Genomic DNA, 21715 nt, shown 5'->3' with positions numbered 1-21715 from the left:
TTCTGTATTTGGGGACCCATTTTTCTCACGTTTGGAGTAAACACATCAACCTTGTAATGCAACCATCACACCTTTTTCCCCACTGGAATTCATCATTTGGTGCTATAGGCCATGTCTTTGAGGGAAGTACCTCTCATCTTGGCTTCCAAATTTTAAGGCCATGTGATCATCTGGCCAATTTTTCAAACTCTTCTCCATTTCCACCACAATGCATCCATAACAGTTTCATTGTTCAACCCTGTTAGAGAATTACCCAGCTTCTCTCTGTTGTGGCAAAGAAGCAGAGAGCCAAGCAATTAATCCTGACACAGGATCCAGACTTCAGTGACAACGAAGACAGCCCGTGATACTTTGCTTGCTAATAGGGAGCCAACATTTTAAAATAGATCCAAGTAAACCTCACAAGGAAGGATCTAATTCAGCAAAAACTGTTGATGATTGTAATACTATAACAAGCAAGGAGAGGACTTTTCTACAAACTGACAAAGATAAAGTTCACTAATTCAGTGGGTGTGTTTGGCTGAACAGCATGAGCTTTGGGAGCTCAGTGAGAACAGCTTGAATTACTGAGCAAGAAGCCAAGTATTTCAGGATCTTCTCATATTATTTCAGATCTGGAAATAAGAGTTATGTGGCTTTGCCCTAAATGCCTGGAGTCTCTTTGACTCTACTGGAAGGACTGCACCATGTCAAAGCCTTGGTAGCTAAGAAGTGAAATTCATCCATGCATTGAGAAGAAGCAAAATTATGTGTGTCAGTGGTTAATGTCATATTTTCTTTTTCCACAGCAGGAAAAGCCCAGGCTCCTTGAGCCTTTGGATTATGAAACTGTCATTGAAGAACTTGAAAAGACCTATCGGAATGATCCCCTTCAAGATCTTCTGTTCTTCCCCAGTGATGACTTTTCAGTAAGTGTTATTTTTCCAAGCCATCTAAGTTTGGGACGGCCCCAGAGATGATAAAAGATCCTCTCCAGTCAGGTCACTGTCTTCCCTTATAGATTCAGTTTGAGCCATACTCTTTCCTGTGGCTACCCTACATCATAGTCACTGTAGTGGGAAGCCACATCCACCAATAGAGAATGTCCAAGGTCTTGGCACAGCTGAAAGTTCCACAGTGGCCTTTGGGGCAGGAGATGCACAGGGTGCTGCTGGTTTCAGGTGGTACCAGTGTCCCTACCAAAGTCTGGGTACCTAGCCTCACAGAGCATTTCTTCTCTCACTCATTTATAATTGAAAGCTTCCAAGTGAGTGAAACCAGCCAAAGGCAGAGGGAGGAATCTCTTGGCACAGAATATGCAATTATTAAAAATCACCCTTAATTTTGGCTGTCCTTTTTATAAGGAACTGGTAAGGCTTGTGGGCAAAGAAAAAGAGGCCAACACTTCTTCATGGAAAGATTTATGATCTGAAGACAGTGCTCTCTGGCATGTGGAATGCTCCTGAAGATCGTAGAGAGAATGAATAAAAAGGCAGTTCATTGTGGAATTGGAAACAAACAAAGTAAAATTATGGCTGATGAGCACTCACATGTCTCCAGCATTCCATTTGTGGTCATCTCAAACATTTTTACATTGTTAGGAAATATCTGTGTAAATGGAGATCTCAATGAGCAGATGGTGACCTTTCATGTCTTTTCCTAAAAGAATGGTGTTCAGATATCACAAATAAATATCTTAAAGCCAATGAAAACGTAGCTCCAGGGTAACCCTGACCACTGTCCATGGGAACCTCTGCTCAGTTGCTGGGGCCTCGTGCTCATCATGCTTCTTCAAATAGCCTCACACTCCCATTCTTTCCTCTTACTTTTGGGGCAGATCTGGCTTCTGGTTTCTAAAGGTTAATTATTTTCACCTTCTTCATGGATTATTAAAAAAGAAAGTAGATGGAAGTTCGCCGTTTTCTGTTCCAAGTATAGAGAATGATGGAAGAAAGGAGATAGATTCATAATAGAGAATGATGGAAGAAAGGATTCATAGGAAGAAAAAAAGGAACTCTCCCAATTTGTTTTTCAGATTTTTACACGGGTCCTACTTTACTGGTTGACACACTTTAAGAGAGGCTGATCTCATGCAGAAAATGTCATTTCCGTGGTTTAGACCACCAGGGCTTGAACTGCAAGCACAAAGTTGAGCCACATTTTATTTATTTTTTTTTTTTACTTACACACCCTCACTTTCTTTCATACTGAAGATAAAACTTTATGAACAGACTCTTTCTGTCAGACAATACAAAAATCCTTGAAACTTGGAGACATTTTCTTCTAGCTCTGTCATCCAGATATATGACAAAAGCTTCCCCCAGTTTCAGAAGAGAGTGGATGGGATGTAACAATTGCACTGAATTTGAATTCATATTCTGGCATCTTTTCACAATCATTTAAGTTAAAAATTGTCTGATTACTCTAGAACCTTTGTCTTCCTTAATGGTGTGAACAGAGCATATAATAGCATACATACTTCTTTGTTTTCCAGAAGTGAATATTCCAGAATATACTGAATTCTTTCCTCCTTCTGTTCTTTGCGTAACACCCTCTGTGGCCACCCCTATTGCCTTCAAAATGAAGGGAAAACACGTTAGCATTGCTCAAGGGGCTTTCCAGAATCTACTCCTTGTACATCTCAAGGTCATAGTCTTCCTCCCCCACTCAAACCCTAACGCTGTTATCACAGGCACCTTCATTGTCAATGGTAAAATACTAGCATAATCCTCAATATAACATCTCTCAGACTATTTTCTCCATTTATTCATTCACCAAATTTGTAACATATGATACTGAATGTTAGACATTAGTCTCAGACTGGGGAAGGAAGGAGCAGTGATTAGACAGAAATTGCCTGGTTTTAATGGAGCTTACTTTCACTCATATGAATCAGGCAAAAATAAGTAAACAAGTTAATTAACCAGATAATTGAGATGAAGACCAGTTCTAGAAAGAAAATCAAATAGGACCAGGTCATAGAAAAGTGGTGACATGTGAACTGAGTTTGGAATTTCCAAGGAAGACCAACAATGCTAAAACCTGAGGGAAGATGGCATGTCTTGGGCTGAAGGAAGCCTCCGCAAAGGCCCTGGATGGCCTGGACAGAGAGAATGGGCAGAGGGGAGATGAGGTCTGGCAAAGGCAAGATGAAGCACTTGCATCTTATTCCAAATGCAAGTGGCAAGTCATTGGACTATTTCAAGAAGGACGAAAACTAACTTGGTGTATCTTATTGAAAGCTCATCTGGCCTCTGCTTGGAGAATATAAAACAGGGTGTGGAGGAAGCTAGGAGACCAGCTGTGGGAGAGTAGTTCTCAATTAGCAGGTGCTCAAGAGATATTGGATGCCACCTCATCCTTATTATCAGAAAATGTCATATTATACAGACGTGTGTATCAAACATCTGACAAACAAATGAAGTTTTCAATATTATTACCACATGAAGTCGTCAGTTTCTGAACAAAATTTGGATAGATTGTTTTCCCTCCTTTCTCCTCTGCAGTTGATAAGCCATGGCCCGTGGGTGGCCTGCTGCCTATTTTTGTCTGTCCCATGAATCAAGTATGGTTTTTATGTTGTTGTTGTTGTTGTTTTTACACTACCTTATTATATTTTCTACACAGAACTGGGTAAATCATTGAAGGCAAAAAAATATTTTGTAAGCCATGAAAATTATTTGAAATCAGGTTTTGTTTCTATAAATAAAGTTTTATTTGAGCACAGTGATGCCCATTCTTCTACCTATTGTCAGTGGCTGCTTTCATGACACCCCACAGGATTGTAGCAGAGATAGAGGGCCTTACAAGATTTACTATCTGACCCTTTACAGAAAGAGTTGGAGCAGCTCTGTCATCACAAATGAACCTGGGTTCATTTGTGGGGGGTTTCATCTCCCTCTGTATGGAGTAAAGACCCTTCCTTATACACCCTCTGCCACTGTCTGCTAATCCACAGCCCGTGTCTCCTGTCAAGAGTGATGCTCACCAACAGAAAGCTCCCTGTTGAGTATCATTTCCCGGGCTTGTTTTTGAGCAATGGGTAAGGATTCCCTAGGATGTGTGTGGACAGTCTCTGCTCACCCAGTGGGAAGTGGTAATAGAGTGATCACCCCCATCCCTGGGGCATCACAGAATGGAAGGAGGGGAGAAGCTCCAAACTTCCCACCGTCCCTTCAAACGCCCCAAGCCCGGTTGTGCCCTACAGGTGAGAGAATCCAGCTCACTTCCGTGTTTGCATGTTACCAAACACCTCCATTTGATGCAGACCTGATTCATTACTGGCTTTGTTTAATCAATATTGCACCCACGAAGCACTGAATATAGAACTGCACTTCCCAGATAAGTGAAGTAGGCAAGAAAAGCAAAAGCCCTATATTTAAGGAGTGTGTGCCCTAATATGGATGAAAATAAAAGTTGATTAAGAATCCAGGCTTCCTTATGGTTGAGACATACCAAGAAACAGGGCCTTCAACTGTTATTTGATATACCTTACAAGAAATTATTTTTCTACCAAGACAGGATTCGGCAGTGTTTCTCCCTACTCACCCTTTTTTTTTTTTTTTCTAGATCCCCAAAGTAGCTTTTAACCAGTCTCCCTGCCCTTTCCTTTGCCCTCCTTCCTTCCTTCCTTCCTTTGCCCTCATTTAAAGGAAGCTTTAGAAATACAAGTCAGGCAATGAATGCCACAGCTCTAGTTAAAAATTTCCACTGCTTTCCCTTTGCATTCAGTGTCAAACCAACATGTCACCATTGCCCCCATCACCTGGCTCTGCATGACCTTAGAGCCTTTATCTCCCCACCCTGTTTCCCTTGGTCACTGCATGGATACCTAGCATTCTCTCTGGTTCCCTGAACTTGCCAAGCTCATCCCCTGTGTCAGGGCCAGTCTGCTCTCTTGCATGACGGATCCTGTTTTTCATTCATAATTCAATTCAAATGCCACCTGTCCAAGGAAGCATCCATAACTCCAACCATGTAGTGTCCCTTTATGACCCCACATTTTTCTTTTCTTTCTAGCCCTGCCAAACCTAGAAGGACCTCAGTTTGCTTTTTTTCTCCTCTGTCACTCGTTCCTTACCATGAGGGTGTACCCTCGAGCAGGATGGGGATGTGTTCTGTTTTGATCACTGGGAGACCCCCCTCCCCCAGCAGCTAGAGTGGCATTTGGCACAAAGCAGGTGGAAAATTAACATTTATTTCATGAATCATCTTTCAGAAACATGTGGATTGTTATTTTAGAATATACCTTTAATTCTTTGAGTACTTTTAGGAACCAGAAATTCCAAAGTGGAATTTTAGTATAAAGAGAGTGAAGTAATTGGTTTTGTTTGATGAGGAGGAAAGTGATCATTAATGTGATACTTTCCTCTTTGACACAACCCAACATACCACCTTAGGAAAATAGCACTAAGATCATAAGCCACTTCTCCAGAAGCTCATTCAGCTGGTACAGTGCCTGCCACATAGCCACTATCAACAGAAGCTGATATCCTTTCTGTACGCCATAATGTACCTGCTTTCTGTTACTAGGCGTGGGAGAAATCAGTTTCTATCTGTTTTTTAAGTTCCCAACACAATGTCAGGGTCGTGAGCTCTCATGAAGATTATGGAACATTGAGTTAAAAATCGTCTTCTTCCTGGTAAAGGAACTGAAGTAAAATCATTTCCCATTGTCTTGGCACATCCAGTGCGTGGGTCCTGGGAGCAGGCATTGTGATCTTTGGGACTACTTGCATCAGAGTGAATCACTAAGAATAAACAGTCTTAGGTGCATTTCTTAGCTCTTTTATTTGAAAAACATGAGCTACTTCATTCATTGTATTTGGGACTCTTGCTTTTCTTATCTTTCTTTTTGAAGCAGTTAGTAATAGAAACTTAGGACCAAAAAAATAAGGAACTCAGTCACCAAATTGTGGCTTCGTAAAATAGGTAAGGAGAGTAAGAAAGGAAAAACAAGAACTAAAGAACAGTTTCAAGGACACAGTGAATCATAGTGTTGAGTGACTCGTTTCAGGAGAGACTGATTTAAAAAAAAAATAGCAGAACAAAAAATGAGAAAGCCAGGAATGAGTTTCCTGCTGAATAACATACAGAAAGCCTGATGTGGAATCACCTCCGGACTTACACAAGCTTAAATAAGAAAGTTCAGAGGTCTGCAAGCTGCCACACTGTGGAGGGCCACTGCATTGCCTGCATTTCAAAACTGCCTATGCCAGGAAAACTGCTGTATTTAAACTCAACTCCATGGCTTACCTTCTGTGAGTTAAGCTGCATGTATCAAGGGCAACAATATGAACAAGAAACAGCGCTTACACTTGAAAGGTTATGCTTTTGACACCAGGAGGTGCCACTTTCAAAGTCAAAGTCTGTGCTGTGCATGGGAAATGGCCTGCCTGAAGAGTTACACGACTTCTCAAATCCCCTCTTCATCTCAGTAGTTCAGAATTAGTGTCTCTGGGTTCCCCAGTGTATCCTGCAGTTTTCTTTGGCTTGTTATTATTACTGAGTGAATCATGAATTCTTGACGTACAAATGGCTTTTTCTTTCCATAGTATGTTTTTAGCTATAAAAAGCAATCGGTATATGGGGATTTCCGGACTCAACCACATGGGTCATTTTGTTGATAGGAAGCAGAAAGACCCCAACATCTTTTAAATTGAAAAGCAAAAAGGTCCTGAGTCATTAGTGTTTTTATTTTTTCCTTCTTCATGCTTTACTGAGACACAGCTCAACATTTTATAAAACTCTCAACCTCTTTTCAGTCCTTGGCTTCTGAGACTAAAAAATAGGCTTTAAATGGCTCACAGTGTTGATGAAAGAACAATTGTAATTGCAATTTAAAAGGTAAGTGACAGTCTTTGTCAAACTAGGTTATTTCTAAGTTTTAATATTCTTCTCATTTATAAGCTAATGAGGTTGAGAATTTCAAAGGCTCTTGTTCAAGGATGTAGTGTATCTGTGAAGACAGAAATCAAACACGAGCAATTTGACTTGTAATTTACATCTCTGTCTATACGGCATGCTTATGGCCAGCAGCTTCTTAGAGAAATAAGATGTATTATTTGGGAAAATATTAACTCCCTGAATCCCACAATGGGTACTATCAGAAAATTGTTGTGGTAGTGAAGAATTCTAGAGGGCTTATTTCAGTTGAGTAAGAATATGTGGAGACTTTTCTGGGCTTGATCAAACTAGGAACATAGACACAAAAAGTGTCATAAAAACTGGTACATGAATGTTCATAGAAGCATTATTCATAACTGTTTCCAAAGTGGAAACAGTGCAAATGTCGATCAACTGATGAATGAATAAATATACTGTGGTCTATCTACACAATGGAATATTACTCAGTCATAAAAAAGAATGAAATAACTGATTCATGCTACAACATGGGTGAAACTTGAAACCATTATGCTAAGCCCAAGAAGCCAGAAGACCACATATGGTAGGAGTCTAACTGAAATGTCCAGAAAAGGCAAATCCATAGAGACAGGAAGTTAGCAGTTGCCAAGGCCTCAGAAGAGAGAAGAACGGAAAGTAACTGCTAGGAAATATGGAGTTTCTTTTGGACATGATGAAAATATTCCAAAGTAAAAAACGATGATGGCTGCACAGCCCTGTGAATATATATATATATATATATATGTATAAACCACTGAATTCTACATTTTAAAAGGGTGAACTCTATGGCATGCCAGCTATGTCCTAATAGCACTATTATTTTTTAAGAAAAGATTTTTCTAGACATTAATGTAAGGGTAATGTAGATGGTCAGAGATAGGGTGCAAAAAAATCATAATATGTATCTATATTCAAGTACTTTACTCTTTAAAAGGAATAAACAGGTCTACTAAAGAAAATGAAGAACATGGGAAAGCATTTCATTTATTGTTATCTTTTATTTCTAATGCAGATTTAACATGTCTTGCTTATATAGCAGCAATATGTATATAATATTATATATGTATATAACCAGAAATATATATATATATATATAGAGAGAGAGAGAGAGAGAATGAGAGAGAGATGTTGAATTAATCATTAGCAGAGATTTTGAATCTAAAATATTCCAGAATGGAGCTGCAGACTTCATGTATGATACGGACAATAAATTTTAGAGTTCAGAGCAGAAAAAATGTATATTGGATAAATTAGAGAAGATTTGCAGAACGAGATGGCACTTAATACTAAGCCTGAGGTTAGGAAAGAACAAGAAAAAGCACGGACTTTTCTGAAAGGAAGGGGAGCATGGACGGGGCTTGTGCAAGAATGAGTCCAGTGCGGAAGAGGGAATGTGAGCAGCCATATGGAAAGATGCACGTTGGGCTGGCTGTAAGCAGGTTAGCTGGTGGCGGGCCTTGCCCATCATGGGGCCATATCCACAGGCCTCACACCAAGCAGGGTCGTTCTCTGTGCCTCCCTGGAAAAGAGAGCTCAGACCACAACCTCTGAGTACTTGCTAAGGGAAGGTATAAAAAGTATATTGTTGGAGCATTGTGCTCATTTTCCCATATGTAAAATGTATCATCCCTACCTCTTCAGAGGAGACAAGACACATTTTGGAGCCTGGAAAATGTATCTCTCTCTCTCTCTCTCTCTCTCTCTCTCTCACACTCACACACACACACACACACACACATATGAAATGAAATGACTTGCTCGGTGGTTTATGAATCTAAGAATAAAAAACTTCAACCAGGTCCCCAAACTTCCCTACTTATATTCTTATTACTTGAGAGATAAAGAGAGAGAGCAGAGTGGAGGGGCAGAGGGAGAGAAAGTCTTAATCAGACTTCACACTAATAGAATTCTCATGTTGGGCTCCCCGCGGGGTTGATCTCATGACCCTGGGATCATGACCTGAACCAAAACCAAGAGTCAGACAATTAACCAACTGTGCCACCCAGGTGCCCCCTACTTATCTTCTTTTTTTTTTATAATTTTTTTAATATTTTATTTATTTGACAGAGAGAAATCACAACTAGGCAGAGAGGCAGACAGAGAGAGAGGAGGAAGCAGGCTCCCCGCGGAGCAGAGATCGCGATGCGGGGCTTGATCCCAGGACCCTGGGATCATGACCTGAGCCGGAGGCAGAGGCTTTAACCCACGGAGCCACCCAGGCGCCCCTACTTAACTTCTTAAATACTGTGATAGATAAGTTCTAGCTTGACTTGGCTAGATGATGACAACTATCCAGTTATGGGCAACTGCTCACTTTTTGTGCATTTCCCATACAATTTAACTTCAGCAAAACAAGAAAGTCCTTCCCCTTAAAGCACAATGAATGAGTCAACAATGATAAAAGGTTCAGCATAGGGAATATAATCGACAGTATTGTAATAGTGCAGTGTGGTGACAAATGGTAGCTACGCTGAGCATAACGTATAGAGTTGTCAAATCACTATGTTGTACTCCTGAAACTAATGTAAAATTGTGCATCAACTATATTCAATTTTTTTAAAAAATAATAAGCAAATGAATGAATAAAGAGGAAATTATCAAGAGGGTGAGCACAACGAAGGTATTAAAGTGATAGTCTCACATACTTAAATAAAACAAAAACCACAACAGTACTCTTCTGAATATAATAAAAAGTGTTTTTCAAGCAACTTGCAAAGGTTCCTGTTCAAGGACAAGTGTCTGCTCTACCAAAGTATAAGGCCATATCAGTGCCTTCAAAAATTTAGGTGGAGATCACTTTTACACACATGCTTGGAATTGATTGTGAAATGTCTTAACTATAAGGCTTGTTGAATTCTCCAGTTTCAGACTGATTGATTACTATAAACACCATCATTTTTCTTCTTCTTTTAAAGCAGCTGGGATCTACAGTACTGTCAGAGGAGGCTTTTGCTCCAGGATAAGAAAAGCAGCTTTTTTATTTTTTTAAAGACTTTGACCAGTAGCCTTTGGCCAATTGAGAAATGGCCGTGATGTGCTTCGAACAAAGTCTTCTGTGGTCACTTCAGCCAGCAGAATGGTGGCTGTGTCAAAGCCACAGAGACTACCCGCTAAAGGGTGGAAGGAATCAGAAAGTGTCATGGTGGTAGTTAAAAATGTTTGAGTATCATGGACCTGAAATTACAAACATTAGAACTGCATGCCCCATTGCATAAATAAAATGAAAGTTTATATTTCCAAGTGCCTAATATCTGGACAGTAAGCCTCTTATAAAATTCTACCACCAAGAGGAGCTTGGCCGAGTTCCAAAGCTGTTTCGGATCTGTTTCATGCAATTGAGCTCAACTAATTGTCGACCAGAAGGTTTGTAAAAAAGAACAGGAAGTCTGTGGCCAAGGCAATTTGTAGTGGTCTGGAAGCATCTAATTCTCAGAAAAGAAGTTCTTTGCAACCATATTAATACCCTCAACAAATATGACTGCATACTTCTCTTCTTATTTGATCTATTTATCTTTGCTTCACATTCAAGAATGTGAGTGGAAAGGCCACAATTCTTAAAGCTGAAACATTATGGAGGTCTTCTTTTTCAGCCAAATTCTCCAGAAGCACAGCAAAATATAACTGAGATAACTAGCATGTCATAGGCATTCATTATACATGTATGCCTTTTCGTATACTTGTGTATTCTGTGCAAATGGGGAGTAATGCAACCTGTAAAATAATGGTTTAGATTTATCACACGATTACATGAGGGTGATTCAGACTCAGTTGTCTTATTAAGAATCAACATCATTTTATAACTAGAGGTCATCAGGAATGACTCCTAGCCATTATACCTATGATTCCTTTTTTAAAAGCCCCAACCTGGGACGCCTGGGTGGCTCAGTGGGTTAAGCCGCTGCCTTCGGCTCAGGTCATGATCTCAGGGTCCTGGGATCGAGTCCCGCATCGGGCTCTCCGCTCAGCGGGGAGCCTGCTCCCCTCTCTCTCTCTCTCTGCCCGCCTCTCTGTCTACTTGTGATCTCTCTCTGTCAAATAAATAAATAAAATCTTAAAAAAAAAATAAAATAAAAGCCCCAACCTGAATGAATTTCCAATCTCATACATTGCATGAGGGGCTCTATCTTTATTATATGACATTCATGAATCAAGTAGCTATGTGATCATTATTACTGGAAATCTGAGTCCAGATCAGAAACTTACCACTAAGGAAACAAAAATTTTCTTAAACCAGCTCAGTCTTCAGCTGGTGGTATTACACCATAGTGATCTTAGTGGGGCACCAGATACAGCTGCGAAAGAAGTCTGCATTTGAGTCATGTTACTCTATTCTCCATCAGACATACAGTATTTGAGAGCAACTATTGTTTTTTAATTTATTTTTTTATTAACACATAAAGTATTATTTGCCCCAGGGGTATAGGTCTGTGAATCATCAGGCTTGCACATTTCACAGCACTCACCATAGTATATACCCTCCCCAATGTCCAAAACCCAGCCACCCTATCCCTACTCCCCTGCCCCCAAGCAACCCTCAGTTTGTTTCCTGAGATTGAGTCTATAATGGTTTGTCTCCCTGCCAATCCCATGTTGTTTCATTTTTTCTCCTCCTTACCCCCCATGACCCCTGGCCTTCCCTCTCAAATTCCTCATATCAGAGAGATCATATGATAATTGTCTTTCTCTGGTTGACTTATTTCGCTTAGCTTGATACCCTCTATCTAGTTCTATCCACATCATTGCAAATGGCAAGATTTCATTTCTTTTGATGGCTGCATAGTATTCCATGGTATGTATGTGTGTGTATGTAGATAGATAGATAGATAGATAGATAGATAGATAGATATAGATAGATAGATAGATAGATAGATAGATAGATATACACCACATCTTTATCCATTCATCTGTCGATGGATGTCTAGTTCTTTCCATAGTTTGGTATTGTGGATATTACTGCTATAAACATTCAGGTGCACATCCATCTCCTTTGGCTCCTTTGGATCACTACATTTGTATCTTTAGGGTAAATACCCAGTAGTGCCATTGCTGGGTCAGAGGGTAGCTCTATTTTCAACTTTTTGAGGAACCTCCATACTATTTTCCAAAGTGGCTGCACCATCTTACATTCCCACCAACAGTGTAGGAGGGTTCCCCTTTCTCCACATTCTCACCAACATCTGTCATTTCTTGATTGTTAGTTTTAGCCATTCTAACTGGTGTGAGGTGATATCTCACTGTGGTTTTGATTTGTATTTCCCTGAAGCAGGATGATGTTGAGCAATTTTTCATGTGTCTGTTGGCCATCTGTATGTCTTCTTTGCCGAAATATCTGTTCATGTCTTCTGCTCATTTCTTGATTGAATTATTTGCTCTCTGGGTGTTGAGTTGAAAAGTTCTTTATAGATTTTGGATACTAGCCCTTTATCTGATATGTCATTTGCAAATATCTTCTCCCATTCTGTCAGTTGTCTTTTGGTTTTGTTGACTGTTTCCTGTGTTGTGCAAAAGCTTTTGATCTTGATGAGGTCCCAATATTTCATTTTTGCCCTTGCTTTCCTTGCTTTTGGTGATGTTTCTAGGAAGAAGTTGCTGTGGCTGAGGTCAAAGAGGTTGCTGCCTGTGTTCTCCTCAAGGATTTTGATGGATTCTTGTCTCACATTGAGGTCTTTCATCCATTTTGAGTCTATTTTTGTGTGCGGTGTAAGGAAATGGTCCAGTTTCATTTTTCTGCATGTGGCTATCCAATTTTCCCAACACTGTTTGTTGAAGAGACTGTCTTTTTTCCATTGAACATTCTTTCCTGCTTTGTTGAAGATTGAGTGGAAGTTGCATTTCTGGGCTCTCTATTCTGTTCCATTGATCTATGTGTCTGTTTTTGTGGCAGTACCATACTCTCTTGATGATTATAGCTTTGTAATAGAGCTTGAAGTCTGGAATTGTGATGCCACCAACTTTGGTTTCGTTTTTCAACATTCCTCTGGCTCTTCAGGGTCTTTTCTGGTTCCATATAAATTTTAGAATTATTTGTTCCATTGTTTGGAAAAAATGGATGGTATTTTGATAGGGATTGTGTTAAATGTGTAGATTTCTTTAGGTAGCACAGACATTTTCACAATATTTCTTCTTCCAATCCATGAGCATAGAAAGTTTTTTCATTTCTTTCCATCTTCCTCAATTTCTTTCATGAGTACTTTATAGCTTTCTGAGTACAGATTCTTTGCCTCTTTGGTTAGATTTATTCATAGGTATCTTATGGTTTGGGCGCAGTTGTAAATGGGATTGACTCCTTAATTTCTCTTTCTTCTGTCTTGCTTTTGGTGTATGGGAATGCAACTGATTTCTGCACATTGATTTTATATCCTGACACTTTACTGAATTCCTGTATGAGTTCTAGCAGTTTGGGAGTGGAGTCTTTTGGGTTTTCCACATAAAGTATCATATCATCTGCAAAGAGTGAGAGTTTGCCTTCTTCTTTGCCAATTCGGATGCTTTTTATTTCTTTTTGTTGTTTGATTCCCGAGACTAGGACTTCTAGTACTATGTTGAATCGCAGTAGTGACAGTGGATATCCCTGCCATGTTCCTGACCTGAGAATAATATTCGCTGTGGATTTTTCACAGATGGCTTTGGTGATATTGAGGTATATAACCTCTATCCCTACATTGTGAAGAGTTTTGATCAAAAAAGGATGCTGTACTTTGTCAAATGCTTTTTAGCATCTGTTGAGAGTATAATATGGTTCTTGTTCTTTCTTTTATTAATTATTTTATCACATTGATTGATTTGTGGATATTGAACCAGCCTTCCAGCCCAGGAATAAATCCCACTTGGTCATGGTGAATAATCATTTTAATGTACCGTTGGATCCTATTGACTAGTATTTTGATGAGAATTTTTGTATGTGTGTTCATCAAGGATATTGGTCTATAATTTTCATTTCTGATGGGGTCTTTGGTTTTGGGATCAAGATAATGCTGTCCTCATCAAATGAATTTGGAAGTTTTCCTTCCATTTCTATTTTTTTGGAACAGTTTCAGGAGATTAGGTATTAATTCTTCTTTAAATGTTTGGTAGAATTCCCCTGGGAAGCTGTCTGGCCCTGGGCTCTTGTTTATTGGGAGATTTTTGATGACTGCTTCAATCTCCTTACTGGTTATGGGTCTGTTCAGGTTTTCTTTTTCTTTTTCTTCCTTTTTTAAATTTTATTTTATTTTTTCAGTGTTCTAAGATTCATTCCTCTGGTTTTCTATTTCTTCCTGCTTCAGTTTTGGTAGTTTATATGTGTCTAGGAATGTATCCCTTTCTTCCAGATTCGCTGGTGTATAGTTGCTCATAATATGTTCTTATAATTGTTTGTATTTCTTTGGTGTTGGTTGTGATCTCTCCTCTTTCATTCATGATTTTATTAATTTGGGTCCTTTCTCTTTCTTTTTGATCAGTCTGGCCAGGGGTTTATTAATCTTATCAGCTCTCTCAAAGAACTAGCTCCTAGTTTCGTTGATTTGTTTTACTACTCTTTTAGTTTCTATTTCATTGATTTCTGCTCTGATCTTTATTATTTCTCTTCTCCTGCTGGGTGCAGGCTTTCTTTGCTGTTCTTTCTCCAGCTCCTTTAAGTGTAGGGTTAGGTTGTGTACTTGAGACCTTTCTTGTTTCTTGAGAAAGTCATGTATTGCTATATAATTTCCTCTCAGGAACACTTTGTTGTGTCCCAAATATTTTGAACAGTTGTGGTTTCATTTTTATTAGTTTTTTAAATTCTTCTTTAATTTCTTGGTTGACCCATTCAGTCTTTAGTAGGATGCTCTTTAGCCTCCACTTATTTGAGTTCTTTCCAATTTTCCTCTTATTATTGAGTCCCAATTTCAAAGAATTGTGGTCTGAATATATGTAGGGAAGCTATGCACTAGATTTAGGGTGTATTTTGATCTAGTAGAAGAATTTGTATCCCAAAATTTTAAGGAAAAAAAAAAGTATATGTATACAAGAAATAAGTTTAAATACAATGAAGGGATTAAATATGACTATAACAGTGAAAATTTAAAAAGATTTTTAAAAAGGTATTGATAAAATAAAAAATAGTTAAAAATGTTAAAATAGGAAAGAGGAAAATTTAAAAAAAAATAGAATAAGAAAAAAATAGAATAAATAGAAAAATAAATAGGAAAAAAAATAGAATTTAAAAAATTTAACCTTAAAAAACTAAAGGGTCATGGGGAAAAAGAACATGAATTCTATGTGTTGCTTTCCCCTAGCTCTGGAGTTCTGCAGTTCTCATAGATTGGTGAACTTGGTCTTGGCTGGATGTTCTTGCTGATCTTCTGGGGGAGGGGCCTGTTGCAGTGATTCTCAAATGTCTTTGCCTGAGGTGGAATTGCACCGCCCTTGCCCGGGGTCAGGCTAAGTAATCTGCTCGGGTTCGCTCTCAGTAGCTTTTGTGGAAACAAAATGTATGTCCTCCATACAGCTTTGGAGGACAGGAATGAAAATGGTGGCCTCCCAGTCTCTGGCCCCATAGGAGCCAAGAGCTTGGGGCCCCACTCCTCAGTGCACCCTCAAAGAAAAGCAGTCAATCCCTCCCATCTCCTTGGTCTCCACAGTACTCCATACTCACCTGGCCTGTGACCAAGTGTTTCTATCTCTGGCACATGGCCCCGTTTGGAGTCTCCAAACCCAGCAGATTCCTGCAATATGTTCCTGCACCACTCCTCCCGGAGGAGGAAGGGAGGGTCTCCCTGGATCTGTTGCTTGTGGGGTCCCTGCTCGAAGAGCAGTGGCCTGACTGTGACTTGGATCATGGTTTAAGGTAATCCCGAGCTGAGAACCCACTGCTCAGCTCAGTTTCTGCAGCCAGCTTCCCCACTCTGGTACATGGGAGCTCTACCACACTCAGACACCCCTGGTTCTTTCTGTGGCCCGAGTGTCTGAGACCACAGTCTCCGAGAGGCCTCCACCCCCTGCTTAGCCTCTGGAGTGATGTCCCTCAGTGGAGCAGACTTCTAAACATTCTGGTTTTGTGCTCAGCTGCTGCTCTCTCACTTGCCAGGCACCAGCCCCTCCCCACCATGGTCTATCTTCCTGGTGCTTTGGATTCACTTCTCTGCACATCCTACCCTCCAGAAAGTGGTCGATTTTCTGTTCCTAGAACTGCTGCTCTTCTTCAATCTCCTGTTGAGTTTGTAGGTGTTCAGAATGGTGTGGTAACTATCTAGCTGAACTCCTGATGACCTCTCGATCTCAGACTCCTCCACGATCTTGCTCCCCTCACCTCCAGCAACTATTGTTTTTAAAAGCAAGGAACTAATAGGGAACTGCACAGGATAATGAGAAAGAAGAATGGTATTTTTGTATAAAAATGTATTGTAAAGTAATGACTGAAATATATAAAATTGTTTTAACTAGAGAGAAAAAACCCTTAATCTTGCCAGTAGATTATAGTATGTAATGTTCCCCAGAGACACCAAGTTGGTGACACTGTGTATCTGAGAATTATCTATCCAAACAGGAAATGAGTTCTCCCCAGATAACAAAAATCTAGAAAGAATCTCCAAAACTCAATTTTAGCATGGATTTTAATCTTTTACTTCAAACTTTAAATATAGTTTATGTACTCTTCATCTTCTAAGGAGTATACAACATAAAAGAAGCAACTTGAGGGGCGCCTGAGTGGCTCAGTGGGTTAAGCCGCTGCCTTCGGCTCAGGTCATGATCTCAGGGTCCTGGGATCAAGCCCCGCATCGTGCTCTCTGCTCAGCAGGGAGCCTGCTTCCCTCTCTCTCTCTCTCTGCCTGCCTCTCTATCTACTTGTGATCTCTCTCTCTGTTAAATAAATAAATAAAATATTAAAAAAAAAGAAACAACTTGAAAGAGGCAATTCAAAAGGAATCAAAAATGTAATATCTAAATAATAAGTCCTAAATTGGCCCTATCTTATTTCACATGGGTGTATCTACACTTGGCTTGTGTTGATAACTATGGCCCTGTAGCACTTCCAGACTCTGTTCACACAACTGCAGTGAAATCCACTGATCAAGGAAACTCAGTCTACAACTGCATTTTAGGATGGGCGTTGATTTTTATCATATGATGTATCTAGAATTTCATTTTCTCATTATTTTTTATCCTGTGATTTTGATAGATTCACATGACATTCTTCCTCTTTCACAGTGTCTAAACCCCGTGCTCCAAAGTATACACAGGCAGGCATGCACACACACACACACACACTCAGCATACCCATTCATACATGCACAGACACACATGTGCTCCACAGCACACACACACCATACCCACACTCACACTACACATACTTATACACACACTCAAATATAGCATACCATCATGCATCATCAATACCCATGCACACATACTCACAGACACACTCCTGTACTATGCCTAATCATGCACACTCATGCAGACACATACCGGACAGACATACACACACACACAAACATACACACACACTCATGCACAGAACCCACATATCCATACTCACACACTCGACATACTTAACAAATAAATATTTAAATACCCAACTGGACACTGAGATTATAGTAGCAAATAAAAGAAACCAAAGTTCTTGCCTTCATGGAATATATCAAGCATGAAGCAAAAGGGTCATTTGAAGAAAACAGGAGTCTTGGACTGGAAGAAAAGGTCTGATGATGCCCTTGGTGGTAGAGTTTGCCACAGCAGCTGTGAACTCGGGACCAAATTCCCTGAACCCCTTCTCTATCCAGCTTCTCCAAAACTCAAGAGGGGTTTTGAGATTCTCATCTGTTTCATTAATTGGTCTAGAAAAAAAACACACTTCATCTAGAACAATTCAAATGAACTTTAGTTCCTGCTTTAGAAATGCTGATGAATCATTTGAGGATTTGGGGATATGCAAACGAAAAAACCCCAAAGGTTGGTGCCATGTATGGTAACAGACTCACCACCCCAGGGCCTCTGGAACCACCAAGGAGTACAGACTAAAGAAAGCTGCAGACGGGTGAGGGAAAACTACCATTTTTAGGGTCTACCACACTCCCCCCAACTTGATGGAGCTGAACACTCTATATGATATAAATAAGAAACAACCTATGAAATTCTGTTTTGGATGTTTTATTTTAAGACAGACATTAAATCCGGACATTGTACTCCACGGTATCATTTGTACTTTTAACATATGTCTATTCATTTAATGCAGAGTTGTTTGCTGAGCACTGAAGGTGAAAACATTTCACTTATTTTAAGAAAAGAATGAGGCCAAAGCATGAGTTATTTTTTTCTTCAAGATCCAGGTTTACTGAATGCCCTTGCTTTCCTTCCACCCCTAAAATTGTGACCACACACACACACACACACACTCACAGCTTCTAAAAATGGGTTAACTTTACCTTCAAGAAACTATTTATACTACGATTAAAATCATGATGCTTTTATAAGTTTTCTCTTCCACTTCAAATTTATTTTAGGAGTATAACAACAACAAAAGACATAATAGAAATAAGCTGGTCAGAATACACATATGTCCCAACTGTTGTTTCCTGCAGTGAAATGAAATAGCCTCAAACTATGAGCTCCACTGATAGAGAGTAATTTAATAGTGCTGGCATTGGTGAGCTATTGGAGGGTTGGCTCTTCTCTCCTAGAGACTGAAAGTTTCTCTGTCTTCTTTACTGTTAGGTAATAAAATTGAAGACACTTTTCTATTGTATTTTTGGTATGATGGTCTGCTCAGTGCTTCTAAGTTGGAGAAACTTAATTTCTCTTTATCGTTCTTCCCAGACGGCGACGGTGTCTTGGGATATCCGGACATTGTACTCCACGGTACCTGAAGACGCAGAGCACAAAGCAGAAAATTTACTGGTGAAAGAGGTAAATGTGAGCTTCCAATCATTTACTTTATAAAGCTCTGTTTTCCCCCTGGTAGTGTTCCGTACAACTTCCTATCATCATTGCCTCCCTTTACTTTTCAATAGAGAATTCCAAATGCTATGATTAATCGATGTCTTTCAGCTGGTGTCACCTGTAAATTCTTTGCATTTTCCTGTTAATCATTTTTCAGTACCTGGTCACTCTTCAAGCTTTGTACTTTTTTTTTTTCCTTTTGTTTTTATATTGCTTAAAATCCTCACATTGAGGAATAGTTCTGTATTCTTTTTTTTTTTATTTGTTTATTTTCAGCGTAACAGTGTTCATTGTTTTTGCACCACACCCAGTGCTCCATGCAGTACATGTCCTCCCTATTACCCACCACCTGGTTCCTCAACCTCCCACCCCCCCACCCCTTCAAAACCCTCTGGTTGTTTTTCAGATTCCATAGTCTCTCATGGTTCATCTCCCCTTCCAGTTTCCCTCAACTCCCTCTCCTCTCCATCTCCCCATGTCCACCGTGTTCTTTGTTATGCTCCACAAATAAGTGAGACCATATGATACGTGACTCTCTCTGCTTGACTTATTTCGCTCAGCATAATCTCTTCCAGTCCCGTCCATGTTGCTACAAAAGTTGGGTATTCATCCTTTCTGATGGAGGCATAATACTCCATAGTGTATATGGACCACATCTTCCTTATCCATTCATCCGTTGAAGGGCATCTTGGTTCTTTCCACAGTTTGGCGACTGTGGCCATTGCTGCAATAAACATTGGGGTACAGATGGCTCTTCTTTTCACTACATCTGTATCTTTGGGGTAGTTCTGTATTCTTAATGGAAAATTTTAATTTTATTTTGCTTACCTAGACTGAGTTGTTGGCAAAGCCATAGGATGTGAGAACTTTGTATAAGAGAGTTTCTATTTTGAGAGAGAATTATTGGCTCAATCTGTTAAGCGTCTGACTTCAGCACAAGTCATGATATCAGGGGTCTGGGATCAAGCCCCACTTTGGGCTCCCTGCTCAGTGGGGAGCCTGTTTCTCCCTATCTCCTTGCCCTGCTTATGCTCTCACTATCTCTCTCTCTCAAATAAATAAATAAAATCTTTTTAAAAAGAGAGAGAGAGAGATACATCTTTTTTCAGACTAATTATGGAAATAGTTAATGGTGATAATAATCTGATAATAATCTGTTGGTATAGCATTTGCTTGCATTCAGATGGTATAAGATGGTATAAGAGAGACCTACAAAACTGCTTCTTCTTCTAACCAGACCTAGAATGCTCTAGGGCAGCTTCTTAGAAGATGTTCCCAGAGTAAATAAATGATGCTAATCCTTCTGTTAGAGAAAATGCAATGGGAAAATTTAGCATAGGTCAAACTGAATTTGGACAGAAAATGCTGTATCCCAATTAGTATTTAATTAAAGCTATATCCCATAGCAAAACCCTTCCTCAGCTCTTAAGCATATGTGCATGAATATAAGCTAGCTTTATTAGCATACATATTAATATCAATCTGTATTAATCATACATACTTTATGTTATACATATGTTATACACTTCAGTCCAAATCTTCTGCCATAAATTTACGGGTCTTTTTTTCCAGTTCCATATTTATTTCCCAGAGTTCACATTAAATTACACTGCCTTCTAAGGAGTTAAAAAAAGGAAAAAGAACAGGATCAGATAACATCAGGCTATCTGGGTATACTATTTTCGTATTTACTGATAAAAATAATAAATGTGAAGTCAGTACCAAAATACTTTGTTTACATTCATCTTAGAGGAAGTTTTAATATCTGGTAGGGCATCACAGGTTAAAAAAGAGTTGACAAATCATTTTTTACACACACAAAAAATCAGAATCGCTAAGACAAGGTCTACAAAAGTTCTTCAACAAATATGTAAATAGGTGTTAACTTGGGATATGAAACATTTATGATATTGAATTCCTATCTGGGAATATTTAATCAGTTCTTCTTGAGTGTTCTTCCCTAAAACATTGCACTTTTATGTAAAGATCTTTAACTTGCTGTTAAATTTATTTCCAGGTACTTTATAGTTTTGTTGCAAATGTGAGAATTTTTTTAAAGATTTTACTTTATAGGGCAAGAGAGAGAGAAAGAGATCACAAGCAGGGAGAAAGGATAAAGGGAGAAGTAGACTCCCCGATGAGCAGGGAGCCCAATGCAGGACTGGATCCCAGGATCCTCAGATCATGACCTGAAACAAAGACAGATGTTTAATTGACTGAGCCACTGAGGAACCCGCAAATGAGAGAATTTCTTTAAAACAAATTCCTTTTCTTACTGTTCATTGCTGATATTTTTGAAAATATATTGATCTTTGAATATGTATAACCAGCTCACTAAATGTCCTTATCCTAACAGTTCTTTTGTAATATTAGGTGGGTTTTTTTTTCGTTTTTACTTTATTTTTTTGCAGATAGAAAGACACCACTTATGGTTCTTATTTGATTTTTAAGTGTGTATGGTATCATCTGCAAACAATTAAAATTTTCTTTGTTCTTGCCTTGTTTTATTATCTGATATCTCTGAAACAATGTTGAATAATAATGCTCATATTGGACATCCTGTCTTAATTTTGATTTTAGAGGGAGGCCTTTAGCATCTTTGATGTTTAAGAAACTTGGTGTTATGACAGTTTCTGGCATAAAAGAAATGTGTAAGAAGGATCTTTCCTGGTCTCTTTAAGTGCTTCTAAATATTGTCTACCCTATAATATGAAATTCATATGCAGTCTTCTGATATAATAGCTTTATCACTTGAATTTAGCTCTGTAATAAAATTAATAGGTTTCTGTCCTGTGGATCCATATTTGTATTTCTGGTATAAACTTCCTTGTTCAAATTGTATTATTACCTTAATACTTTACTGAATTCAAATTGCTAATATTTTATTTCATACTTTTGCATTTATATTCATGAGTGAAATTAGCTCTAATTTTCTTTC

The 21715-nt window shown here is 39.0% G+C and overlaps 1 protein-coding gene across 10 annotated transcripts in view; it reads left to right on the top strand.

Moving 5' to 3' along the window:
* DOCK10 (dedicator of cytokinesis 10) overlaps positions 1–21715 on the top strand; it is a 278280-nt gene that overhangs the window by 115269 nt on the left and 141296 nt on the right. For 9 of the 10 annotated variants that reach the window (XM_046018398.1, XM_046018396.1, XM_046018401.1 and 6 more), the window contains exons 2-3: positions 789–908; positions 18655–18744. In XM_046018398.1, the coding sequence (XP_045874354.1) occupies positions 789–908; positions 18655–18744 (210 nt within the window). The remainder of the gene's footprint in view (positions 1–788; positions 909–18654; positions 18745–21715) is intronic. The other variant, XM_046018397.1, reaches the window with a different exon arrangement.

The sequence above is a fragment of the Meles meles genome, chromosome 9 (genome assembly GCF_922984935.1).
Source record: "Meles meles chromosome 9, mMelMel3.1 paternal haplotype, whole genome shotgun sequence".
NCBI lineage: Eukaryota > Metazoa > Chordata > Mammalia > Carnivora > Mustelidae > Meles > Meles meles.
Note: the sequence above shows the minus strand (reverse complement) of the source record. Positions and strands in the feature narration are given on the sequence as shown.